The sequence below is a fragment of the Haplochromis burtoni genome, unplaced genomic scaffold (assembly GCF_018398535.1).
Source record: "Haplochromis burtoni strain Fernald_Lab_line unplaced genomic scaffold, NCSU_Asbu1 Contig_74, whole genome shotgun sequence".
Taxonomy (NCBI): domain Eukaryota; kingdom Metazoa; phylum Chordata; class Actinopteri; order Cichliformes; family Cichlidae; genus Haplochromis; species Haplochromis burtoni.
In genome coordinates this window covers 2,061,989-2,089,265 of record NW_024582435.1, presented here as the reverse complement: position 1 = coordinate 2,089,265, position 27,277 = coordinate 2,061,989, and the positions used below count along the sequence as shown (strand labels likewise).

Here is a 27,277-nt window from a genome sequence, read left to right as displayed (position 1 = left end):
TCCTATTTCTGCTATTGGGACTGTAAAATAAACAGTTGGCTTCCAGCCACCGCCCGGTTTCACGGCCTCTTCACAGCATGAATAATGAGCAAAAATGCTTCCGTGCTAGAGGAATCCATACGTCAGCGGGAGGGTTATGAAAAGATCATCGTCTTTATTAAATACTGTGTGTAAAAAGGCCGCGCTGACATGTTTACGCCCTCCGACCTCACAGAATGGTTTTTCTGTTCTGAGCCTTGCGTTGGTGCAGCTGGTGAAGAACGGCCACTTTAAACAGCGTTTTTCTTTCTCATGGAAATCCTGCACTTCGTACGTGCATCAGCACTCTGAGCTGCTCCCCACCACATGCATGCAGCACAAGCAGCAGGTGGCCTGTCAACAAACAGTGTTTCTCCAAACCTTCCACGTGGACATTTAGCAGAGCGTGCTGGTTCATAGCCCACCCAGCCACGTTTCAGAGTGGACGGGTGAAAGCCCACTCAGAGAGCTCTGAGTCTAAATCGCTGCAGAGATAAAGTCATAAAAACTACAGACACCTGCCTGAAGGTCAAGAAACATTCAGCGCTTGAAGAAATTTACTGTAACCCCCCCCCCCTCTACAACACCCCCTCTGAGTCCAACACGGGAGATTATTTAAACCGTTTTCTTGACCAAATACATTCATGTTTACTGTTGTTTGGATTTATCATCCTTTCAGATCCTCCAATAAAACGAGCTGCATGAGCTTCTGCTCAAATAAAGTCTGTCTGTGCTCTGTAGTTTACACCACAGGATTACACCTGTCCAGAGTAATCTATTACACATCAAATCTGTAATAGTAATTTTGATGCAGACACCAAAGGACAAAATGAGTGTCTGGATCGGTTCCATTGGTTTGCCTTGTTGAACTCGCTGAGCGTGATAACAGCGGTGCTTGGCGGTCGCCGCCATAATCTGATGTCCCACTGCCGCCCTTCACAGTAACTCTGAGACTGAGCCGATGATTTAAATATTATCATTTCTAATTCTAACATCGAATAAGGTTAAAGCCTCAGCTGGCATGTTAACGTCTGCGTAGTTACAGAAAGACTTTGGAAACGTTGTCACGAGAGCCGTACTTCAGGCAGCGGCATGGTGAGGGAGGGGTGGGGCCTGGACGCCTTACAGTCACCGAGTAATTATGTCAAAGCTTTTGTTTCATCACTTCCTCTGTCAGTCTGGCGACTCTGCTGACATTCACAGCAGACAGATGCTGGACTTCCTGTTTCCTCTCCAGAGATCCCAGCATGGACATGAATGGTTTCTAAGAATGTCAAACATCATAAAACCAGACGCAGTGAAAAACAAGCTCAAACACATTTTGCTGTTTGTGTTGCCATGTTTCACGTGTGTCCCACAGCCTCAGCACATGCCATATTACATGAATGCATGCGACACACGGCGAGTGCGGTGTCTGCAGCTGACGTGCCGTTTCCTGCCTCGCCCCCTCTCGTCTGTCATATCGATTATTTATCCTTTTCTAGCCGTGATTGGTTGTCATGGCGCCCCTGGAGCTTAAGGTGTCTTTGTGTTTGTGATCCCAAAAGGTGCTCGTGCTTCTCTGATGCTTACGAAATATTTCAGTAACATCATTTTCTTCCTCCCAGCTGCATTATGAGAACAGTCTAAATGTGTTTTTTCTTAGTTCATGCAGAATATGCAGTTATTGGTGAATCGTGCTCACCGGGCAGGACAACAGTCTGATTTTAGATCAACAACAAGCAGTGCCGATTTGTTTTTGGCACCAGATTTGGTAAAATCACTGCTTAACGAGCACTGGGACCATCCTGCCTTTAACGGGGCTTTAAGTGTTCATCTGTTTCTTTGCAAACAGCATTTCACCTAAGAGCAGAGACGCAATTAGAAACGCTGCCCTAAAACCACACAACAAACCACCAACTTATCTTCAAAGATCTGGAGAATAATGACCACAGAGGTTTGCCCAAGCAGAAAATCAGCATGAATAATAGAAAGGCAGAGTTAAAAAGCACATTAACGGTGCAGGGAATAATAAAAAGACCAGCTTACTGTGGCCTGGCTGCAGAACAAAGCGCTGTAATGTAAGAAGGACGCTTTTAATTGTTAAAATCTCCATGAGCTGCTCGTGTGTCTGTTCTGATTGGATTTAAGAGGAAGCTTTATGTGATTATCTTTGATTGCTTGGCAGCGCTGTTATTTCTTCATGAAATAAAAGGATCCTAACATCGTACAGTCTCTGAGAGCAACAACTGCAAGATGACCTTCATCACCTGGATCAAACATGAGCAGATCTTCTGTTTCTCTTAGAATATCAGACAGCGCGGTGGGATTCAAACATTCATTGATTAAATGATTTCATGAGCATTTGTGGACACGCTGGCTATAATTCCAGCTGTGAGCAGCCTGCAGAGACAAACGCTCGCTGATGCGTCAGCGTGAAGCGTCTTCTTGCTCGCTGCAGTTACTTTCCGTCTCTAACTTTGAGAAGTCGCACAGTTCAGCTGTTTGGCCTCACAGCTTGTCAGAAAATATTCATCCCAAGCATCGGCAAACACAGATTCACTCGGGCTGCTTTTCAGAGTCTGGCCTTGACGGAGAAATGTTATCAGTCAGTAACTCGGCTCCGATTCACACGTGTCCCCACGGTTGAAAGGCTTTCACAGGAAATGACCTTCCACACACAATCACAAGCTTCCTGACTCATCTCTGCTTTATCAGAAATTCAATATCTGCTGTGAACTTTCTGTCGCCGACATGTTTTATCGTTGATCGGTCCTGATTGGTTCTAAAAGCACAGGTTTGTTTCTCTGTGCAGAGGGTTCAGGGTTAGCAGGCGGGTTACATCACCGGGTATATTCGATATATTCGAGCTCCTGGCTTTCACCCTGTGTGCTGCACTTACGTGTCCAGGCAGGTGTTGTGCGTCGCAGATGGTTGGTTGATATCCTGGTTTGTTACCGCAACAGCGATGCATTGAGAGCGTGTTCTGGTTTCATGTTTTTATCGCTCTCCAGCAGCAGGCATAACTAAACGGGCCCATCTGAACACGTCAGTCACACTTTGCCTCAGCTCGCCAGATTATAGGCACAATGCTACAGGGTCCTGACTGTGGCAGCTAAACTGAATCTGCCGGTGATCATGCAGCTCTTGTGGATTTCTTGGAAAATAGCGATGAATTTCATTTTAGTGCTGCAGGTTTGTGCTGCGAGGAATCGCCAAGCACTGATCTGCTGTAGCTGCCTGCTCCAAGGGCACAAACAACTTACTTTAAATTAAAGGAGCTCTCATCAAACTCTCATCATGCAAGAATAAATCATTAAATAATAAATCATAATCATAAATCATAAATCATTCAACAATAGTATACTATATTACACCATCCTGTGGAAAACCCTCACGACTTCTCCTCTGATATTTTTTTTGTCCAAGGAGACAGACTTTCTTGTTAAGGTGCTGTTGAGCAGAAGTTCAGGTCTTTCTGTTTTCACTCATACTCAGTCCTCTCGTTCATGTAGCTAATGCTACAGCGTAAGGTATCTGAAAGTCATGTTAATAGGAAGCACAGGAGCTGACACAGGAGCTTCAGCTGATCACACGTCACTGAAGCCTCATCAGAGAAGATTCAGTGAAGGACGGCTGAAGGGAAACAGGAGGAAAGGCTGAGGCTGAAAATGACACCAGAACTGGACTGAAGGTCAGAGGAACAGGTGTGATGGAGAGATGGATCCACATCATGGTCAGTGTGTACGAGGAGGTCAGGAGGAGGTCCAGCAGTGAGCGTCTGCAGCCATCTGTGAAGCACGGTGGAGGCTGTGTCATGGTTTCAGGTCAGTCAGTGCTGTTGGAGATCTTAAACTGCTGAATTACAGAGTCTGATCCACCACGCAGGAACATCTGGAAACATCTGACTGGCAGCAGCTTCATTTTTCAGCATCATAGTGATGCCAAACACAAAGCACACATCAGTGATGGATGCGCCTCCTCAGAGCTCAGCTCCACTGAAGCAGTGTGGGATCATCCTGACAGAGAACACAAGCAAAGGCAGAAACATCCAAGGAAGAGCTTTGACTGTCCTTCAGGAAGCCTGGAGAACAGTTCCTGAAGGTCCTCACAGAGCTGACGGAGAGCTCAGACTGTGCTTCTTCAGCACAGACTCTGTTTTTGCCGTACATGCTGTGTTTCCATGTATGTTTGCACGTTTCAGTCACATATCTCCCAAAATATAAAGAAAGGAGGGTGGCTCAAGACTTTTGCACAGGACTGTATACTTTATGTGCCTTACTTTATTTAAACACTGAAATGATGCATATGTCACATTTCCTCACATTATTCATAAAAAGAGCCTAACGTGAGCGTTTAGCTTGACACCTTTACGGCGTGTTTTATACTGCAGGCTGTAATTTTTGCATCGCCACAGAAACGATGTACCTGATATCTAAATGTCAGTGTTGTGTGCTATTATGGTGGCTGGCAGCAGGCAGCTTTTTTAGGGGCCAGAAAATTACAGCTATAACAGAAACACCTTAAAAATGTAATAAATACCACAAGTAAGGCTTTGTTGTTGTTGCTCCCTGCTGACTGCAGTTTGAATACATCAAGTGGGTTCTTTCTCTTCCACACAGTGCCGACGGATGTCACACAGCTAAGCAGCGTGTTAGCGTAAAGCATGGCTGTGATGCTGAGTACGTGTGCGTGGCTGCAGTAAAGCGTTTGTTGCAGTATTGTTTCAGAGCGCTACACTTTGTCTTCCTCACCTCTGTTATTTTTCCTTCTCATTACAGATCAACTAAAACTCACCCAGGACCAGTCGTTCATTTGAGTGACAGCCCAAAGGATGAAGGAAAGGTGTGTAGGCGCATCAAAGCATCACCTTCATGATTCTCCTCGAGCACCAGTGCTGAAGCAGTCTGCTGCACTGAAGCTGCCTCCCTTTTCACGCTTTGTGCCTCCAGTAAAATCTGAGCTTTTTCCTCTGCTGCGTTTCTGTCATCCCGCCCCCTGCCCCATCACTCCCCCCATCTTCATCCTCGGTCCTGACCCTTTCTTCCTGTCGGCCATTATTTTGTTCTAATTGCTCACCTTTCACTCTCTCACCTTGGCTGTCTTTGTGTGCTCGCTGAAAAAGAGCCGTCCTGTGTGCAGCGTCGCTCCTCTTGGTGCCCTCGTCTTTGTTTTGCTTCTTTTTTTTACTCGCGAACAAAGAAGAAAGAAGCTGGATGGAAAAGTTGCAGAAAGAGAAAGAGAGGTCATTGAGAGGCATATTGATTTTTGCCAGTGGAATTCTGTAGCCCTCGGATGAAACCAGACTTGAAAAGCTTTAAAGACAAAAGAATGAGACATGAATTTTCAGCTGCCGTCACCTACTGCAGTCGCTCACTGCAAGCAAGAACAAAGGCCGTGTGTTTAGAGACGTCTCCTCTCCTTGAACAGCACAAAGTTAACCCTTCGTAAGCAAAGGGGACAAGTTCCCTCAGCTCACGCTAATGCTGCTGTCCTGTAGCTGAGGTTAGTTAAGCTAGCCTCAGTGTGCTTGGTAATGGTGATTGTCACTGAAAGGTTAGTGTGAGTTTGCTTGTCTGCTGTCAGTGCTCATGCAGGCTCATCTACCATGAAGCCGGAGGACGCTTTCCTGTTCCGCTCAGTCAGTCTTTCAAACTGGATAAAAGCTTTGAGATGATAAATGTCATTCTGTAGAAAAATGATCCTGAAACGACCTCAGATGACATCAGTCTCAGCATCACTTTGTGCAACTGGAAGTCTTTAAAAATCCAGTTCAACAAGTTTAACATACAGCAGGAAATACAGAGCATTATTATTATATTACTGATCACTAACACAGGTTTGGAACAATGTTATTTATATAACACCAAATCACAGACATCTACATACAGACAAAACCCAACAATCATATGACCCCTATGAGCAGCACTTTGGCGACAGTGGGAAGGAAAAACTCCCTTTTAACAGGAAGAAACCTCCAGCAGAACCAGGCTCAGGGAGGGGCGGGGCCATCTGCTGTGATTGGTTGGGGTGAGAGAAGGAAGACAGGATAAAGACATGCTGTGGAAGAGAGACAGAGATGAATAACAAATATGATTCAATGCAGAGAGGTCTGTTAACACATAGTGAGAGAAGAAGAAACACCCAGTGCATCATGGGAATCCCCCAGCAGCCTACACCTATTGCAGCGTAGCTAAGGGAGGATTCAGGTCACCTGGTCCAGCCCTAACTATATGCTTTAGCAAAAAGGAAAGTTTGAATCGTAAAAGTAGAGACAGTGTCTGTCTCCTGGATCCAGACTGGGAGCTGGTTCCACCAAAGCAGAAACTGAATTAATGATGACAGCAGATATTAAATGAATGTTTCCAGTGGCAACATCCCTTATTCAGCTTATAAATATGTAGTATATGTAACGTCTGCTCTTTATTTGGTCTGTTTTGAACAGATTTTGTTTTGTTTAAGCCGTTTCTTTCAACGTGCTGCAAAAAACATCAAATAAAACCCCAAAAAGTGAATGAAAAGAAAAATTGTTTAAAAAGCAGTTCAATTTTCTTCACCAAAGCCCATAAAAGATTATTCTCAGGTTTTGCTTTGTTGCCTTTGATGAAATCTCTGCTGGAGTAAACGGCTGTAATTTCACTGCAGTTTGTCGACGTGCTGCAGAATTCTCTTTAAACTGCCCACAACAGAGCCGCATGAACACCGCCTTCATGCTTAATAGATATTTATTATGTTAATGAGATGTCACTGATATGTCTCATTCACATCACAGCAGACCTGCCTGCAGATGCTACAGTGTTAATCCTTCATGCGTCCTCACTCTTAAAAATGTATTCAGAGCTGCAGAATTTGCCGGGTTTGCTTCCCCCTCACCTGCACTCTGCTTCCCTTCTTCAGATGTGCAGTGTCACACAGTCTTTGCACTCAGCAGGAGAGCTGTTCCTCCTCTCTGTCTTTAAAGCTGTGCTTCTGCAGCAGCTCTCCTCTGATCTCTGATCAGATTGGGTCGGCTTTGCTTCCCCTTTTATCGTCTGTTTGTGAATTTGTGTGTAACTGGGTTGTAGTATGTGGGAGTGTTGCTTTTTCTCCTCCGGTGCATGCAGGGCTGTTTGTTTATGGAGCCTGTTCATATGGTGCCAGTGTATTCTATACAAATCAGAGCTGATATGGTAAGGACTGCAACGAATTGTCCTTGTACATGAAGGAGTGTGTGTTATTCTCAGTGTGTGTAAATCAGTAAATCTGTGTTTGTGTGCATTTGTGTTCATGTAGAGACACAGATAAACAGCCTGTTTTACCCAGTGTGTGTTAGACAGCCAGTGATGGGACTGTGAGACAAACCGAGCCAGTGACACAGCTGAGGCTGCACCTCTAACACCATCTGCAGCTTATGTTGTCGTCTAAAATGGGAATAAGACAGTCTGCTATCAGTCTAAGACTGAATGGCAAGTTTGCAGTAACATGCAATCAGTTTGTGATACCACAGGATCAAGTGTGGCCAATCTGCTGCTGTCCACCTACAATTTACCTGCTTACATTCAGAGATCAGCCAGAACTTCATAGATTTGACACAGAAACTAACCTTCCTCACATGGTGACATAGTTGCTGCAGGAAACAATCTGACTGCAGAATAACACAAGCACCTGGCAACCGTGTTTGTACAGGACTATATCCAGAATGCAACCAGCGACTGAGTCCAGTCTCCTACTGCAAACAGACACTTTGCCAATGACTCACACTCATCAGCACTGATTGACTCGGGCTGATTTCACCATGTTGGCAACCTGTCTGTCTGCTAAATCTTCTGTCTGACCGTGACGACGGTCAGTCTGAAGGCTGGTGGGAGGACCACCTGGTGACCACCTCCTCCCACCAGGTGAGCTGTGTAATCAGCTTGTGGTCACACAAGCTGCAGGTGTTGCACACTCAGCCTCTGGGAAACCAGCTGGTTGCTCACAATCAGCCGCTCAGTGTGAAAAAATCCAGTTTAATCACTGGGTAACAAGTTAGGAGGAGGCTGCTGTCCTGTTTTACTCTACTGGCACTGAGTCAATAAATAATGGTTAAAACATAAATAGCCGACCATCATCATCATCACACTGAGCACAGACCTCGTGCATGTTTTTATTATGAACAGTCTCCTCTGTCCTCGTGTCTGCAGCTGCTTATAGGGTTTGAGAGCGGGACGATCGTGCAGTGGGACCTCCGGGGCAAGAAGGCTGACTTCAGGATCTACTACGATGAGGTGAGTTTGATAGGTGAAGCCTTTCTGTCTGCCCTCTTTCTACGTCTGCTGTGGTCTCTGTGTTTGTTTGTTTAATAATCAAGCTGTAGTTTCATTTTAGCTGTCTCTGTGCGGATGCCTGATTATAGCAGCAGGAGGCAGGATATGTACAAGAATCTGGCAAAATTGAGAGGAATGGAGAACAAATTGCTTTAAAAACAAATTGGAAATGAGTCCCAGAGGGGGGTGCACGAGTGGGAACGTTCAGCTTGTTTATGACATCAAAGCCCTGCAGAGACATGTCGAGTTTTTCTTTTTTACATACAGACCTGAATAAAAACATGTGACACTGAAGTGTTACAGGTTCTTCAGGTGAAACAGGAAGTGCTTCAACATTTACTCTCAGCGCTCTCTTCAAGTTACCCTCACTGACCAAAGTCGAGTGCACTTTTCATCTCAGAGCGGCAGCAACTTTTCTCATTTTTAACAAGGTGTTTGTTATGAAAAGCTGCCTGCCAAACCAATTACTGCTCTTTGAAGAAGCAGTCATTACAGGACCCGGGAACGCTCACGCCGGTCCGGGCAGCCTCGGGCAGCTTGCACAGCACTGTCAGCTGGAACAGACGACAACGCTGGCACCCAGAGACCAGCAGAGCGTAAACGCGTCATGTCAGACAGGTGTGTTAGGTTACACAGTCTGTACTCAGCCAAAGGTGCTGCAGCTTTCAGCATCCAGGGAGAAAACGTTTCATCACAGTGCACGCTGAAAAGTTACACACAAAACTATATTTTCATGTAATATTCAAACGTCTTTCATTAACAGGTCATTAAGTCGTGTGTCTTCAAACATACGCACCATCAGCACATCTGCTGCCACCTCTTACGTCCTCCTCCTCCTGTGAACAGTAACACTCACGCTCATGAGCTTTCTTTGTGGATCTGAATGTGATTTAAAGGACAAAGAAAAGTACGAACTTTAAGCTGTCAGCTCTTCATATGCACTAAAAATAATACTGACATTTGGTTTTGCTCTGTATTTACACCCAGTCCTACTGCGCCTCCGTGTCTCTGTGGTTAAATGCACTTTTTCTTCTATAACACTTCATAAACTCCTATCTGGTGTGAAAGGACCTGCTATCGATCTCCATCACTGGCTGCCTTTTCTAAAGCCTCGTTCCAGCATCGAGTCGCTGAAAGGTTATTATAGATGTTTCTCCGTCTGATGACGAGGGGAAAAACGCAGCCTACCCCCGGCTTTAAGCATTTTCTGCCGCCATCTGAGAAAATTCAGTTTACTGTGATTACCACAATAACGACCACGTTAGGACTGCTGAGTGCACAGCTGTAACAAAAGCCTCCTGAATAAGCTTCAGTGTGCGAATGAGAAAAAGGTTAATTTGGAACAATGTCAGGCCAAACATCTGCGGGATTATCCAGACTGTTTTTCTGCTGCTGCCGCTCCCCGGGGCCGTGACCTCTGTGGCTTTGACATGAATAACTGTGAATAATGTTTTTAAGAAGCTAAAGATTACCCAGCGAGGTCTTCTGAAGAACAGCGGCAGACGTGCTGAGCGCAGGGCGATACCAGGAAAACGACTTTGCTGTTTTGGCTTGCGTGACGTTTTTTACCTGTACAGCTAAGGTGTGGTAGCTGTGGCATCACTGAGTAGAATCACATACATATCACCGTGTGTCGCATGCTGCAGAAGCGTTTTTGCTCTTCTGTGTGGACACCAAAGCTGTCAGATGAACATCACTGTTGTGTTTTTAATAGGAGTGTGTTTGATAGAGCTCCACGGGGAAAATGTGGTCTGCCTTTGTATGAAACAATCTTGTCAGTTGTATTTTTCTCCATTGTATTTGGACAAAAGTGTCAATTACCATCCGCAGAGAGAAGCACTTTGCTATGTGCTCACCAGTTTTGAAGGATTATTATCTTCGTCCTTTGTCTCATATTTCATTTGAAGCGTAGCAGGGCACTGACACTACGTGAGGACGGATTCAACAACGATACCAACGAGGTTTTATTCCAGATCTGGCCTAAAGCTAAATGCTGCAAGAATCAGTGTCGTGTGTCATCACGTTTCACTTCTGAATCAGCTTAATTTCTCCTGTGTGCAGTTTCGGTTTGGCTGTTCGGTAGGTTGTTACAGTTCATTTGAACTTGCTACAGTTCTTCGGTGGACTTTGGTCTCAGCCGCTCGCCGAGCTCGGCGTCGTGTGGGGTCTGCTGCAGGACTCCTGGTTCCTCTTCCCCAATCAGGCTTCTTTCTCATGGCACTGCATGACACAATGATTCACTTGAAGTGCTTTATGACTTTGAGAGAAACACTGACTCTGTGTGATCGGTGCAGGCCATCCACTCTGTCAGCTGGCATCACGAAGGGAAGCAGTTCATGTGCAGTCACTCGGACGGCAGCCTGACGCTGTGGAACCTCAGAAACACCACCAAGCCATTCCAGGTCACCTTCCCTCACGGTGAGACACACACACTCTCATAATCCCAGAGACAAATCCTGGGTCTATACTCTTTGTATGGATCTGAATATCATAGACTGTAAACAAACCTCTGTGGACCATATGCTGTCATCTGATTTGCCGAGCAGCTCGTGGTTATGTTGCTTTTCTCAGTGTAACCAGCCACCGTTCAGTCTCATTCACCAACAGTCATGTTCGGTTACCTGCACATTTAGGGTAGACTGTGCTGTATCCAGCAGTGATTGTCGTATGTGCGGCGTTTCGCTGCTGCTTCGTTTTGATTTCCACACTCGGTGAAATCTGCCTCCTCTTCTGCCGTGTCTCCCTACGGCTTCCTCTCATGCAGGGCCCACCGAACTCGTCAGATTTGTGTTTTCTTGCTGTGAGCTGTAATCTCAGGCAAAATCACAAAGCAAAAAGCAGGCAGGATGTGGCTGACGGGGAGGGGGGCACAGCTGAATTCCAGCAGATCGTTTATTTGTCAGATATTTAGTGTCACTCAGGGCGAAAACGGGAGGAAGAGGAAAGGGAGGCATGAAAATGAGTAGAGGTCAACTAAGAACATAAAGCTGAAGAAGAGTAAACAGTTAAAATGTTATTTGCTGAGAATGATATAGTCGGACATTTTTAGTTATAAATAAATGAGTTAAAAACTGTGAGGGTTTAAAATTCAGCATTTAAACGGCTCGACTGCAGCACCTCGGGCTTTTAGTAGCAAGAGGCTAAGTGAGGGGAAGGAGTGCTAACTGAGCTAATGCTAGCTAACGTGACTAACATGGTGTGTCCATAGTCTGAGTGTGTAGTAGGCAACAAACTTCACTGAGCTCACAGCAGAGCAGCATCTTAGTTATCAAAGAATTGGATTAAATATACTCCCAAATGCTCCGATATCACAAACATGTCCAGCTGAGTGATTTGAAATAGCTCAAAACTAGCAGAGCGCTATTAGCTTAGTTAGCACCTATCTGTGACCTCTGTAAGGAAACGTACTTTACTTCCAGAAATCAAAACCAGTTTGATTTTATTATGTGTTTGTTTTCCTTCAATATGACAATAAGTTACTACTAATTTGTAATGCATTACTTATTACTTGTTACTTTCCTTAGAGGTAATGGAGTATGTTACTTAATTACCCATCAGAGAACTTGTTACTTTCATGTTAATATGACCTGAAATTCATTATCTCATAATTATCAATTAACTCTGTAAACCCAAGGCTACGTTCCCACACACTGACACAAATTCCTAATGAGGACACCGTCTTTCTTTTAGTTTTTGCATTTGAACACAAACTGACAACAAAGAAAGTTAAAAAGCAGCTGCTGGCTTCTTCTAGGCTAGATTAGCATTAGCATGCTGCCTATGCAGATCCATACAAAGACTCTGAATGAGTCTGATTCAGTATTTAGTTTGAACATCTTTTAAATGTCAGAATCGACTTCTTGTAGAGAATTATGGATGTTTGTCTTCTTCCAAGCATGAAACTGCTGTTCATGTCTGAACCTGTAGCCGTACATGTCACACTGCCCCTCTAACACTCCAGGCTAACCTCTGCATACCTGTTATCACTCGCCATTGTTCCCTCTGTCACACAGCTGAGTCGACTTCTTCACAGTCGGGCAAAAATCCATCATCTTGTTATTTATTTATAAAAAAATGCTGAAGCTGCCAAATATGCTCACAAATTTTAGCTTATTTAAATTAGCAATTAGCACAGTGCTCTAAATACTTAACCACAGATGTTACACGTGTGTTTGGCTTTCCATCATTTACTTACCTGCTGAGCTGTTGCTTCATGCAGAGCTCGGTGACGACTGGGGCTTTCTTTGCCTTTTGTGTTTCTCAGCTACAATCGTGTCAGTGACATGTAGGTAATGAGCATTGTACCTGGATAGGTGAGCATAGTTCAGAAACCATCCGTCCATTTTCTTAACGGTGTATCCAATTAAAGGAGCCGGTCTCAGCAGGCCAGGCTGTTGCAGAGCACCATTAACCAGAAGTTTTAGTTTTTTGGCCAGCGTAGTGTTTTAACTAAACTATCAGAAGTTTCTCACTTTTTACAGCCAACACTTTGTCTGTTTTAAGCACAATGTCCTGTACATAAGGGCACCAAAATGACCTTTTTATAGCCACTTTTCATAATGATGATGTGAAGAAATCTGCGACAGGACGAGTTGTTCTCAGAGAATCCAGGTACACTTAAAATGATTCCTTTTATTGCGTTCAATAAAAGATGCTGCAGCAGAGCTCCAACAGTTTAGAAATGATGTTTCTTTCATTTGTTCAGAAAGTGCTGAGCCTTTGTTGAAAGGTAGAATTCAAGGTTTCACTGCCTCCAAGCTAGGAGACCTTCTCTTCAAAGATGTTAATATGAGAAGCATGAATTACTCCCTTTAATACGCTAACTCTGATAATGGACTGTCATTCAGTGAAGAGAGGACCTGGAAACACAGCAAACACACAAAACTCCAGTTGGAAATGAGACTAAATTTGATCCTTCAAGGGGGTTCCTGTGGCGCACTATGTCCTGATTATGCTCACATTGTGTAACATTATGAACACAGTGTAGAGCCGTGCATTGGTCACTTTCACAAAGCAGCAGGTAGCAACTCCAAATAGCTTAAAAGAGGGAAAAACATGAACATAACAACAGGTGAACAGCAGCTTTTCTTCTTACATCTTCTCATCTTATTATGGAACTATAATTTAATCTGTACATGTTGCTCTTCCTTTGCTTTTTCCTCTGATGCAGGAAAGATACAGAAGGATGCGAGGAAGGAGTCGTGCAAACCAATTCTCAAAGTGGAATACAAGACCTGCAGGAACAGGTGCGTGTGTCTTAAACATTTCATTTCCTGATTGCACAGACGTAGCGCCGCATTTTTTTTATTGATATTAACCTCTGAGATGAGATTTAAAGATTTCTTTTGAGTCCTCACAGGAACAAACAACCGTTGTGTATGCGTCACTTATTTCATCGATCACTGGCGTTTAATTCGATTTGAAACAAGAGCGTGTTTCATTTTACTTGTTGCTCATTCTTTCTTTCTGCTTTGTCGAGGTGAGCATCTCTAAATCCCTTCTCTTCCTTCACAACAGTGAGCCTTTTGTTATCTTCTCTGGGGGTCTTTCATATGACAAGGCGGGACGACGGCCGGCACTGACGATCATGCACGGCAAAGCCATCACTGTGCTGGAGATGGATTACCCCATAGTAGAGTTCATGGTGCTGTGCGAGACTCCTTACAACAACGGTAAGGGCGTACCGATTCAATTACAAGAGCTGTGTCCCTTTTTGTGGTCTCGCTTCAGTGAGTTTGAAGCCTTTCAGAGAAATGTGGTTTTCAGCCACGGGGGGTTTTTCACCCGCTCGGTGCCATCGGCTTCTCCTGTAATCCTGTCATAATGTGGAAATCACAAGAGCACGCTTCCTTAAAACTCACCAAGTGTTACCACCGACTGACGTTGAGTCATTTTTATATGAATTTCAGCTGATTTTAAATTTGCGTCCCTCCTTGATGTTGTCGTGGTAACTAGCATTACCTCTCCATCTTTCTGTTTGCATTTGGCCTTCACAGAGGTCCAGGAGCCTTACGCTGTGGTCGTGCTTCTGGAGAAAGACTTAATCGTGGTGGATCTAACACAGAGCAAGTACGTCACCGTGAATCATACAGTAAGACATCATATACCAGAATCACACCATCGCGTGTGCAGGAATATCACTCAGAGAGTGAAACTGTTCTTACATTCAGCAACAAAGTGAAAGCAGCTGTAGTTCAGAGAGGTATCAGCGTATAATGCTGTATGACCATAAGCATATGTGGACTATCCTAATTTCTGGACTTTTGTGGATTAATTGTATCGATCTATCAGAAAGCTGCTCTCAGCAGCTCAATGTCTTGAAGGGAAACAGTTCAGTGCTTTTGTTGTGATTTCAGAGGTCTGATAAGATCCTGTGTAAAAACTGCCAAAGAGGTTATCCTTTGAACAAGCACAGCTCAATGCTCTGTGGGTAGATTTAACTCGCTATCATTGTTATAAAAGATTGAAGCTGGACGCGGCGATGATGTCCTGACAGATTAACACCCAAGGCTAGGCTAGGCATACATTTGAGGAGTAGCAAAACGCTCGGGTATAAATGAAGTTTCCTGGTTAATTAGGTTAGCTAATTACAGCTGTTAGATATAAATGTCTCCTGATAACACCTAAAGTAGTTTAAACATGTCCAGATTGTCTTTGAGCTCATTGATTAGGAGCTAATTGTGTTTAAATTGTTCATTATAAGTAAATCAGGTTAATTGTATTTAAATGCTTCATTATAAGTAAGGAGTGGCATGAATTTGGAGCTCTGCAGAAACACCCCTCTACATCTTTTAGTGAAGAACCAGTCGCTCTTATCTTACTGTATCGGCAATAAAGCAGATGAAGCTAGAGTCATTGGCACATTCAATTATTATTGCTTAGAGAACAGATAAAGAATCCAGACCTTTGAACGTGTCCACTTCCTGTGGGCTCCATGGGAGGACCAACTGGAATTATTCCTTTCGATTAGCTGAGGAATGATTGTGAATAGCTTCATGTTCATAGGTCTACTATATACCACATCGTGTACTTGCCTGTTGCAGCTACCCCGTCTTTGAGAACCCGTACCCCATGGACATCCATGAGTCGCCAGTGACCTGCACGGCCTATTTCGCAGACTGTCCACCAGACATCATCCCCATCCTCTACTCCATAGGAGCGAAACACAAGAAGACTGGCTACAGCCAGAAGGTAAAGGAGGGGAAGAGTACGGCCTTTGCTGTGCAGATCCATGTTGGGAGGATTTTCTTGTGTTACGTAATCCTCGCATACCGTATTTTCGGACCAATAAGTCGCATTAAGCGAAACAAAACAGTCAAATAAGTCAAACTTTACTCAGCTCATTCTTGCTTCCTCCACTTCTGTACCATTGATTCATTAATGTTGAATTCTCTGCAGCTGCTCTGTTCCCATCTTGTTGCAGTATATTAATGACTAACCTCGTATTGTGGATGGATTATCTCAGTTGTTCTCCTGACTGAAGTTTGGTCCTTTTACAGCATCCTGCCATGCGATTGCATTTGTCTCTAACCATCAGGAACCCTCACGTTAACTTTTATCGAGTAGAAAAAAGTTAGCGTTCATCCTCCAGCTTCACTGTGTTTACGCTAGGCTAACATAGCTGTGTCGCTAGCGGTCACGTAGCACATCATTATATAGCAGCTAGCCCAACTTCAGTAACCCTACAAACGTCACTGCTGTTTAGTTTTCTGTCTTCAATTATGTTGGAAGTGACAGCAGAGCTGTACGTTTCAGAAATCTCTCAGTCAGAACATGCTATATCATGCTTAGGTGGAAGCTAGCGAGCTAACTTCCACCTTCCTGTTTTCATGGATGCCTGGATGATAAACTTAATTGTTACACCTGGTAAAGCAGCAATGCTGATCATTTTATTAAAGGTGAAAGAATTTAGACAGTTTGTAACTTTCAGTGATGCCGCAGTGTTTGACTTTGGGACCTGAAGCGGAGTTTAGGACCCAGATTCCTCCGTAATGCTCCAACAATCCATCACGCGGTGGCTTCGTAGCTTAGCAAAGTCGCACTAAAACATTTTTGACAGATTTCTGAGCGCCGTGTAGCACATAAAATCTGTTCGAGGTCAGTAAGCACAACCAGAATTCATACAGAAGGTGCACTGATGATTTTTGAGAAACTTAAAGGATTTTAAGTGCGCCTCATAGTGCTGAAAATACAATGCTAGAACTGATGTATAAATATGTATAGAGCTGTGTGTCTGCGCTTCGGTTCTTTGGTATATCCTGGTCTCTGAAGGGAGTTTTATTCATAATATGTCATGTAAAATCATCTTTCTAAAATAATTGCTGTTGAACTTTTTAAATTATAGGTAATCATTAGCACACGTATCACTTTTAATCAATTCGGTTTTGTATTTGAGGATGACAGCCTGTGTTTTAGAACAAAAGGAAAAGCGAGGGTACAATGGGACAGAAAGAAAGGGTAATGTGCCCGGGTGTTTAAAATAATCAGTGCTGCTGTGATTATTTTGTCAGGAGTGGCCAATCAGTGGAGGGACGTGGACATTAGGCTCCCACACTTATCCAGAGATCATCATCACAGGGTGAGTTAGAAATGCTGACAGGAATACTGATGACCCCTCTTTAACACCACCCGTCACATTTAAAAGGACAGTTGAGCTGTGTCTCATGCCACGGTGACAGAACCACCAACTGTGGGTTTTTCTACATTTATAGCGCTGCGTAGATTTGATTTCTATCTGTGCCAGCCCCAGCAGAGAGCAGGCCCCCTTTGTCAGAGATGTTAACCTGCTCTGAAGCTTGCTCGCTGGGTGGCGTTTGCTTCTGGGTAACGCTCACAGATATCAGTGGCAGTCCGGCACTTTGAGGTCGACGTGGAGACGTTTCACTGCTGAAAGCACAGCGGGAAACACCTAAAAATGCTCAAGTTCTCACGAAGTAGGAACCCAGCTTCACTTTGTAGCTCTGTGAGCCACAAGACGGGTGAGCTGCAGATTCATGAACAGTGTGATGTTTTAAAAATGCAGCGATAAATTTACTGAGGTAATAATCATTAACACGACTAATTAGACTAAAAGTGAGTGGGAAGGTTGGAAGTTTTACTTGTTGTCATTAATTTCATACTAAATACATTTTTTTTTCAGGCATGCTGACGGATCGATTAAGTTTTGGGACGCATCTGCAAGTAAGTCCTGTGCACCAAGCTTTCCTGCATTCTCATTGCAGCGATGCATTTGTTCCACAGCACAGTTAATCAATCACCTGGGTGATATCATTAATTGCTTAATGACATAATCTAAGAGTTCAGACTAATCATACTCACCCACAGCTAACATACCTGCACACATATGGTTTAGCTTCAGATCAGCTGATCTCAGCGCTTATTCCTCATCACATGATAGATCAGCTGAGAGCATTTCGTACATCTATTTAGCAAAGTTCATATGATATAAACCGATCAGACGTAACATCAGACATGGACCATGGAGCAATGGAAAAAGGTGGGTTGGTCTGATGAATCAGATAGATGGACGGATTATTGTGCGTCGCTTACATGGAGAACCACAGGCGAGCCAACGGGGACAGTTGCTTTGAGCGATGCTCTGCTGGGAAACCTTGGGTCCTGCATCCATGTGGATGTTACTTTGAGACGTACCATCCATCCAAGCATTGTTCCACATCATCTACACCCATGCATGGAGAAGGTGCTCCCCGATGGCTGTGGTCTCTCTCAGCAGGATAATGCACTGAAAACAGAAATGGCTGAAGAACTATTTGAGGAGCACAACAACCAGTTTGAGGAGTTGACTTGACCTCCAGATTCCCCAGATCTCAATCCAGTTGAGCATCTGTGGGACTTTGGTGCAGATACCACAGCAAACCTTCAGGGTGTAGTGGAGTCCATGTCCTGACGGCTCAGGGTGAATGGCACAGTATTAGGCAGGTGCTGAAGATGTTGTGGCTGGTCGGGCGACCGTGGCTCAGGGGGTTGGGAATCGTATCTGTAACCGGAAGGTCGCCGGTTCGATCCCTGGGCTCTCTGTCCTGGTCGTTGTGTCCTTGGGCAAGACACTTTACCCTACTTGCCTACTGGTGTTTGGCCAGAGGGGCCGATGGCGCGATATGGCAGCCTCGCTTCTGTCAGTCTGCCCCAGGGCAGCTGTGGCTACAACCGTAGCTGCCTCCACCAGTGTGTGAATGTGAGAGTGAATGAATAGTGGCATTGTAAAGTGCTTTGGGTGCCTTGAAAAGCGCTATATAAATCCACTCCATTATTATTCATATTTATTTTAGTAGATGATTGTCAGATGTGCTGCCATTGAAGCCTGCTGTGTTCTGTGTGGTCGTCCCACCACACTGATCCAGACAGAAATGAGTCCAGGTGGAAATAACAGTCGTCTTTTGACTATTTTAGTCGTGACTCAGAGTGTTTGACCTCGGTATGTTTGTAATAGCTCAACACGACTCGTACGATCCCCGCCATCTTTGATCAGCACACGCTTCCAGGTTTACTGTGTGCACACGTTTCTACTACTGCAGCTTTATTAAAGGTGCAGCATCTGTTTATGTGCTTTAAATGGAAAATAAATCAGAAGGCTGTGGTGCAAACCAGTCTCCTCTCAGCCAGACACATTACTGGTCTAATGCATTTGTACAGCTGTGCCAATCGCAGCAGTACGGGGTGAAAATGCCTCGCCAAGTGGAGACGAGACATTTGTGCAAACTGCATAAAGCTGTCGGGATATCACCACGTGCACATGGCCGTTTACTTCACGCTTTGCACTGTGCTTTAACTGAGATTTCTCTGTGCAGTCACGCTGCAGATGTTGTACAAGATGAAGACCTCCAAAGTGTTCGAGAAGCCAAAGGCAGGCGAGGGCCGCGCCGCCGAGCTGGTGGAAGAAGACCCGTTTGCTATTCAGATGGTCAGCTGGTGCCCTCAGAGTCGCATGTTCTGCGTGGTCGGCATCTCAGCTCACATCATCCTCTATCGTTTCAGCAAATATGATGCCAACACTCAGATAGTGGTGAGTGCTTAAAGTGGTCAGGTGATGCACGGAGACTGAAGGTGAAGCCCAGTCTTGATGTGACACGTTCCCTGAGTCTCCTCTCATGTTTCAGTCTCTAGAGGTGCGTCTGCAGTGTGACTCGGACGACGTCATCTCTCCATCAGAGAATGAAAACAATCCCAGCTTCTCAGAGCCCGGCTCCCACTCACCCCAACCGCACCATCACCACCAACACCCAGCCAGCCCAGGGAGCAGGACACCAGAGGGCATCAAAGACAGCATCCCCTGCCTCAAGTAAGATAGCAGTCCTCCGTCTCTGCAGCACAGTAGACTTCAAGTACAATCAAGTCAAGAAAAGCACTCTGGTGGTGTATGATGGTCTAATGACTTGCTGAGGCACGTTACAGTGCATGCCAGTGTTGTGTATTTAAGCTCTGCCAGGTGTTTGAGGGTAAATTGGACCGTTACTCCTCATTCCAACATCATTCCTCCTTAGCTGTTGATAAAAGCTGCTCATCTGTTTCAGAGTGAAGGACCGGGCGGTTCGGGTTCCTCCTGGCTACCAGTCAGAGTTGGTCATCCAGCTCCTCTGGGTAGATGGTGAACCTCCACAGCAGATCACCAGCCTGGACATCAACTCAGCCTACGGCCTGTGAGTTTCAGAGGCATAACCCTCTGTCCTGAGCAGCTCTGTGTCTGTCTATGAGTCTAAATTAGGAACATTTAGCAAACAGTAGGCTTGTATTATCCATTTCCATATGTTTGGTCATCACCAATAAAAACAGCATCAGTGCACAACACAAGCATGGCTGTGAAGTGTGCAGGGAACCAAACCTGCACAGACCGAGGACATTTGACTCTCATTTTCTGAAAAGAGCCAGATTATAAACAGCAACAGTGATGCAACAGGAGAAGAACATGCATGTGGCAGTAAGAGGGCTCGGCTGTACACAGATGTGTTTATAGTTGCTCTTGGTCTGTGTATATGCGCTTTGTGCAGCATTGAGTTGGTCTTTGCAGTATTTGTACTGTATCATACTGTGAGGCTGGCGGGAGGATGTAAATATGATAATGGGCCATGTGTAAGCTTTGTAATTTTGCTGTTACTGCCAGCAGTTAATGTAACGTGACCAAATTATTTAAATGTGTTCTCGAGCTTTCTTGACAAATGTAACACCTGCGAGCCAAGCTGAGAAAAACACCATATGTCCTGTGACCGCAGCCATAGCAGCGAATAGAGCACGCAGTGACGAGCGGCAACAAACACGAGCACATCGTCTTCTTCTACCTGCTTTTGTTCTTTTAAAGTAACTTACTGGATGTGGACTAACAAGTCGAACGGGAGCTGCATGACTTCCTGAGCTCGCAGGGTTTGAGACCACTTGTCTGGCTTTGCTGTGAATAGAAGCTTTATGGGCAGAAACCAATAACAGAGGAGTTTTCAGAAAAGCTCTCTGCGGGTCGAGGCAGTCGCACCATTTGAATCTCTGCTCTGAAGCTTTTCATATCTTAAGTGAAATTGCAGCAATTGATTATCCGGCTTTTTGATGCCTTTCTCACATACTGAGCAGAACATGCACACACACAGACACAGTCCTCCTTTAGCCGCACTAATATAAAAACATTCCTGAGATTATTGGTGAGAGCAGAATAACATCAGGATGTCAGAGAGACGTGTTCAGCACAGCGGCCTGCTTTCCTGCTGATGTCACAATAAGGACTCAGCTCTGTCTCCTCTGGGTTCAAGCTTAAAGCCCGATCCACGTGTGGTTCCCAGAAACGTATCGTCCAGCTGCAGCTGCTGGGAATGTGTTGTCCAGGCCAGATGTTTATAAGTTAATGAGGCTTTTTAACAGTGATTGTTCCAAATGGTTTCCACGGGCCGGCTGTGCTCCCATTGGACATTTTTACTCCTTGTAGCTCGGGTCAGTGAAAGTGTGGTGTGCTCATAATATTGTAGCATATGCAGTGTCGGGAAAGTTACTTACCAAATGTATTCCACGTAAACCTGTGACACAAAGATCACCAAACTGAGACCACAGACTGTTTTCCTTCACAGTGATGAAGGAAAACGCTGGGCTGGCATGTAAAAGGGCATTTATTCCCTCAGGACCTGAAGCTCCATAAAGCACCCCTCCGACAGCCAAACCCACCTGTTCTCTGATTGGATAGTTAAATTTGTGATTGACGTGACATTGGCCAATCAGATGAAAGGAAGAAAAATAGGGTCAAAATTCGTACTTGTAACTTGAAACCTGAGTGCAGAGTTTCACACGTATTTTTTGGCTAAGTCCACACGCAAATCTGCTTTTACACATACAAAACTGATTTACAAGTGCAAAATATTTATGACCACAATTTGAGCCCATATGATGCATGGCAGGTGACGATCAGTCGTGTGGGAATTCTGGGAAGTATTAGAAACATGGAATGAAAGCAGACTGTTTAATTCATGCTTAATTTGACAGCGTTTTTCATGTTAGTTGGCACAACTCTAATGTGTGTGTGTGTGTGCGTGCGTGTGTGTGTGTGCTTGTTTCTTCCCTCCTGACGTTGTGTTCGTGTCCAGCCTGGCGTTCGGGAATTGTAACGGCCTGGCGGTGGTGGACTACTTGCAAAAAACTGTCATATTATGTATGTCGACACTGGATCTGTACGGAAGCACCGACCCCTACCAGCGCCTTACCCGTTCCCCCCGCAGGAACAGGCAGTCCACCTCAGGTAACACACACACACACCTGATACTCAGTGTGCAACATAATCACGCCATCCAGACACTGAATCTGATCTTTTCTCTGCTCCTCTGTCTTCTTCTCTTTCTGTCTCTTCTGATCTAGTGCGTGACAAATATGACAGTTTCAATATATTCCTTCAATATTTAATCAATCATTACTGTTGATCAATCATTACTGTTGATCAATCATTACTGTTGATCAATCATTACTGTTGATCAATCATTACTGTTGATCAATCATTACTGTTCAGGTGCTGTTAACAGTGATGGGAAGTAGAGCATATGTAAGGTAGTATGCACTACTCAGCCCTGACTCTTAGTTTTCATAATATTTTACATTCAGTTACATTATAATTACAAAGTACTTTTATTATTATTTAATATATATTAATTGAATATATAAATATCTATTTTAATTTAAAAACAGGCCTCTGCCTGCTGTTGTTTTCTAACGTGTTTCTTTACAAACTGCATTCTTATTATTTTAGAAACAAAATTTAACTTCCAAAACTTTTAATGTGAAAACTGTTGGAAACAAAATGTATTAAAGTGGATTTTCTGAAATGATTTCAGGGATTTGACGTATCGAGCCTTTGTTTGTAATGCAGGTGTTTAGTGTGTAATGTAATAACGTCCCACTTTGAACGGGATGGTTCTGCAGTGACCTCGAGAGCTTAATGGGCAGGAAATACAAACCAGCTGAAATAAAAACATCTTCAATAAACTAACGTTTTAGGCACAGCATTAAAAACTAGTGAGAATAAGTGGTGGTGTTTAAACTCCTCTCAGCTGACTGGAAACAGAAAATGTGACATTAGCCTCGCAGTTAGCACGTCGTTAGCATTCATGGTTGATGAAGTTCGGACAAAACCGTCCGAGTGGGGAAACGAGAGCAGACACCGACACAGTAACATCAGACTATCTGTAACACGACGACGGCCTGGATCTTCTGTCCTTCCTCTCTGTCTGTCACACACAAACACACACCTGCCCATCTCTGCCTGTCATAGAGCTGCACTGTGACATGAAGTGCATGTTAACAGGTTGCGTGTCATTCCACATGGGCATCATATGCATGTTGTCATCTGATTTCTCAGTCTGTTGTTTTTAGACCTGTAAGAGCCACACAGGTGTTTCTGATCCCTCCTCCTGACGGCCTCTGAAGCATCTTAATTATATTTAACGCGCTTGATATTCAGACCCACCGTTTAGGAATCACTGTGTAAAATAGAGGCCGACTCTTTTTTTGGACCAGCCACCAACTCGGTGGTAAATATTTCAGAAGAACTTGCAGCAAGTGCTCGTTTCATTGCGTAATTCCCACAGGTGAGCTGAAAATACTCTGGTGATTTTTTCACATGCTGTTGCACCCTACACCTTCTGTGTGAGCGCTTTAAAATCAATGTGGAGACAGAAGGGAAAATAGAAGCGAGCAAACATGCCCTTTTCTGTGCCGCGGGTGGTGCTGCGCTGATCTGAGGCACTTACTGTGCTCCGGTTCACACAAGGCTCAACAGCAGACTTGGAGAGCACAGCCAAAAGGCCAGTGCCGGCTGCCCAGTCTGAACACTTCCTGTTCCCACCACATCTTTAGCTGTTGTCATCACACACACGTGTATGAGTGTGAAAGCGTTCAGCCATCAAATGTGGGCATTTACTTCTCAGAATGATGTCACAATGCAGATGATTAAATGACAACGAGCTCGGTTTCCATGCTGCGCTGCTGGTAATGACATGTCCCCTGCTGACCCCAGTGACACCAGCAGTTCTGGGTTTGCTGGAGTCGCGGGTATTTCTTGTGCCCTTCCCTGACACGATCTCACTTGCTGCTTGCTCTCACTTTCTTTTCCTCTCTAAGCCTGTGTGTTCTTCTCTCCCCCCCCCGCCTCCTCTCTCTCCCCACCCCCACCCTCCTCATCCACCCTTCCCTCCTCATCCACCCTTCCCTCCTCATCCACCCTTCCCTCTATCCTCATGCATTCCTCTCACTAACGTCCCCTCTTTTCTCATTACTGCCATTCTTCCTTTGCCTCCACCCCACTTACGCTCTTCCGTTCTTTAACCTCTCCTCGCTTTAAACCCCACTCCTCATTTCCACCACTCCTTCCTCCCCCTCCTACTTTGGTGACTCTGTGGCTGCTGGTGTGGGCATGCGGGCCTGCCTGACAGAGTTTTGCATGCGCGGCCTGTCTAACTTTTATTCAGATTCAAAGAAAAGGATCCGTACATCCTATCAGAGTAAGTCGGGCCTTCCCAAAGGCCGGGGGAGTCGGTGTATGTGTGTGGGGGTGTGGGTTGGTGTTTTGATGGACATAGTAGGACATGATGTTTGGTACAGATGATTGCCACAAGAACTGACACAGACTCGAAGCCCAGGACAAACCAAAGACATGACTGGGATAAAGCGAGACGTCACCTGCAGAGCTTTGTCTGTTACAGTCATGTCCAGCAGTCTGTCCTTTGCAGAAGAAGAGACACTTCTTTGAGACAGCAGAGCAAGCGCAGTTATAAATAATGCATTATCCATGCGATGTATATTTTAACTCTCAGTGTCTTCAGCCATTTGTAACGTCAGCATAAACTACCGGCATCACCAATGTTTGGCAGAACCTTTGACTGAAGACAAATAAATAAAAAAGTCCAAATGTTTTGAGCTGTGACGAGTCTGCGAGGCTGTTAATGAGTCCTTAATGAACGCTGCTTCAAACAGCCGAGTGAGGGCCGAGTTAGAAATCTCAGTGTTTGTGGCAGTTTTTACAGACGACTCCATGTCGGCTCGTGCTTGCTGCATGTGACTGAATATGATCCTGTGTGTGCTGTTTGTATGTTCGATATTTATTCCACTTCATCATGAGATTTGCACTACATGCTTTTTGAATTTTAATGCGAGCTGGTAAAAGATGTTAAATCTGATTGTAGTGCAGGTCGCATCAGTAATCAGCCACTCTGCCCATCAAGGCACTTTGAGTCCTGATAAAAAGCAAAGAGCAAATATTCGAGGCTGACCTCGGGAGGAATGATGTAATGATGAAGCATTGTTGCTAGCTGCACTCTTTCTTTGGGCTTAGCGTGGCTGACTTCTACCAATCAGACGTCTGCTTAATCTGCATGACCGGCTTCAAATAATCTGACACCCTGCGTGTGCTGCTTCTTCTTCCTGTCGGCTGCTGCAGGCCTTACTGAACTCACTGACAACCAGCAGTCGATTGACATGGAGAGGAACAAGTCGCCCACTTCAGGTAACCTGCTCGCACACTCACACACAGACACGCACCTGCAGCCTCCAATCCTTCATTCCCTGAATGCAAATGTCTTTGAGTCTTTGTGGGTGGGACGCTTTGTGTTTAAACTTGAGTTACAGCCTGTGGTCACCTCGTCACCAGAGCGTGGTCACGTGGTGAGAGCGGCACTCTGTTCACTGTTGTTTCAGAGAAGTGCTGGCACTCCTTCAGTGGAGCATACCGGGTTTGTCTCAGCTGGTTGGTCCTTTAGTCTGAAGTCGTGCGGTGACCGTGTTTCCCAGAGGTGAAGAAGAAGGAGCGCTGCGCGCTCCATCGGCTCGGTCGTTTCCTTTGACATGTTTGTCTTTCACTAACACTGATACGGCCGACTGCAGTGGAGATAGAGCCTGCATGTTAATGAGCAGCAGTAACATCAGAGTGGTTTAGATTCTCATTTTGTGTCATTGACACTGCATTATTTTTATTTGAAGTTTTTGAGTTGTAAATTGGCTGGCATGTTATCATTACTTGTAGCAAATACTCGAGAAGAAAGTTTTCACCTGGACTCCTGTGATAAGGTTCACCACAGGATTTAAGTAGCAGCCAGGTGAGCCAATCACTGCACCTGGTTAGCTGATCGTCAGCACCTGTCGAAGCCGAGGTTTTAGCACAACACGCCAGACTCTACAGGTCAGCAGGGTAAATGATGGAAGGGCTGCAGGAGAAAGGACATGGCAGCACAACTTAGGTTTGCAAAGCTGCACGAGAACAACACATTTGGAGAAGACCAAGCATCAAACCAACTGTCAGCCCCGTGGTGGAGGTGAGGATCACCTGCAGTCACTGAGTGGATTATGAACTGCCCGTCCAACCACTAAAGCTTGACTGAAACTGGGTCGTCAACACCGTTAGCACCTACTCGGATCGACTCGCCGCGGTGTTTAAGGTTTGTTCACTTGGTCATAGTACCTGCTCAGCTGTCATGAACTGGGATTCGCACGAAGGCGGGACCGAAAAGCAGACTCAGCGCACTCACTGAGAACTATAGACAAGATTTATTTACAGAGGGGTCGGTCAAAAACAGAAGCTCATGAGGGAGGCTGTTCTGAGAAGCTGCGATCGAAGCCGTGGGAGTCTGTACCAGAGGGAGGAACGATTAGTGAACAGGTAAGGGAGCAGGTGAATCAGGACAGGGGTGCAGTCAGCTTACATGCAGGGCCAGGTGGGAGAGTTTTGGGCGGTGGGGGTGTTTCTGTGAGAGAAGCCAGAGAGGGTGAGTGCGAGGGGAGGAATGGTTCCTCGAGTGCTCACGAACGTCGGGGATGGCAGGAGGACAGGCAGGCGAAGCGACTGGTTGATGATTCCTTAATGCAAAAGCCGTAGCAGGTCGCGCTGGCTTCGATAGTTCATTGTGATCGAACGAGGCTCAGGTGCGAGGCGGGCGGCTCCGCCCAAGAGAGAGCCGGTGAACCATCCAAAACACAATCCCCACAGCTGCTCCCACGGACCGCGACAGGCCGGGGTTTCAAGCCATCCGAGCAGGTAGTAAAATGTGACGTCACTCGATGAGTCATGAGAGCGTTTGTTCAATCAAAACTCCCACCTTAAAAAAAAAACCCGGCAACGAGGAAATGGCTACAAAAAAACAACGGCGTCCCCGAGTCTGACGAAGGGTCACAGACCAGGCAGCAGGAGTGTCGTTACCTCCACGACCACCGTCGTTTTAGCCTCCGTGTCGCACGCTAATTATGTCTAGCAACACAACGACGACCTCGCACATCGGGTAGTACTCGACTGTAATGGGAAAACCAGTCGATCCGAGTCGAGGCGTGGCGAGTCGACCAGCGTAGGTCCTAATGGGGCTAACGTGAAAATGATCCCAGCAGCTGCTGAGAGAAAAGTCCTGTGAAAACTGCCTTCATCATGTGACTGCTCGGTTCAGCACACATGCTTCCTACAAGATGATAGTGTGATAAAACCTAAACGTATTCATGTTTGCATTCATGCTCATCATGATGTCACTGGCCTCGAGATT

The 27,277-nt window shown here is 45.2% G+C and overlaps 1 protein-coding gene across 17 annotated transcripts in view; it reads left to right on the top strand.

The window, feature by feature from the left end:
• Positions 1 to 27,277, top strand: part of stxbp5l (syntaxin binding protein 5L) — a 133,564-nt gene that overhangs the window by 80,330 nt on the left and 25,957 nt on the right. For 9 of the 17 annotated variants that reach the window (XM_005925886.3, XM_005925887.2, XM_005925890.3 and 6 more), the window contains exons 6-20: positions 4,779 to 4,842; positions 8,160 to 8,243; positions 10,577 to 10,700; positions 13,453 to 13,528; positions 13,800 to 13,954; positions 14,279 to 14,351; positions 15,326 to 15,473; positions 16,793 to 16,860; positions 17,422 to 17,462; positions 19,091 to 19,305; positions 19,400 to 19,581; positions 19,814 to 19,939; positions 21,857 to 22,008; positions 24,191 to 24,259; positions 25,195 to 25,260. In XM_005925886.3, the coding sequence (XP_005925948.1) occupies positions 4,779 to 4,842; positions 8,160 to 8,243; positions 10,577 to 10,700; positions 13,453 to 13,528; positions 13,800 to 13,954; positions 14,279 to 14,351; positions 15,326 to 15,473; positions 16,793 to 16,860; positions 17,422 to 17,462; positions 19,091 to 19,305; positions 19,400 to 19,581; positions 19,814 to 19,939; positions 21,857 to 22,008; positions 24,191 to 24,259; positions 25,195 to 25,260 (1,643 nt within the window). The remainder of the gene's footprint in view (positions 1 to 4,778; positions 4,843 to 8,159; positions 8,244 to 10,576; positions 10,701 to 13,452; positions 13,529 to 13,799; positions 13,955 to 14,278; positions 14,352 to 15,325; positions 15,474 to 16,792; positions 16,861 to 17,421; positions 17,463 to 19,090; positions 19,306 to 19,399; positions 19,582 to 19,813; positions 19,940 to 21,856; positions 22,009 to 24,190; positions 24,260 to 25,194; positions 25,261 to 27,277) is intronic. The other 8 variants (XM_005925888.2, XM_042221792.1, XM_005925895.2 and 5 more) reach the window with 2 other exon arrangements.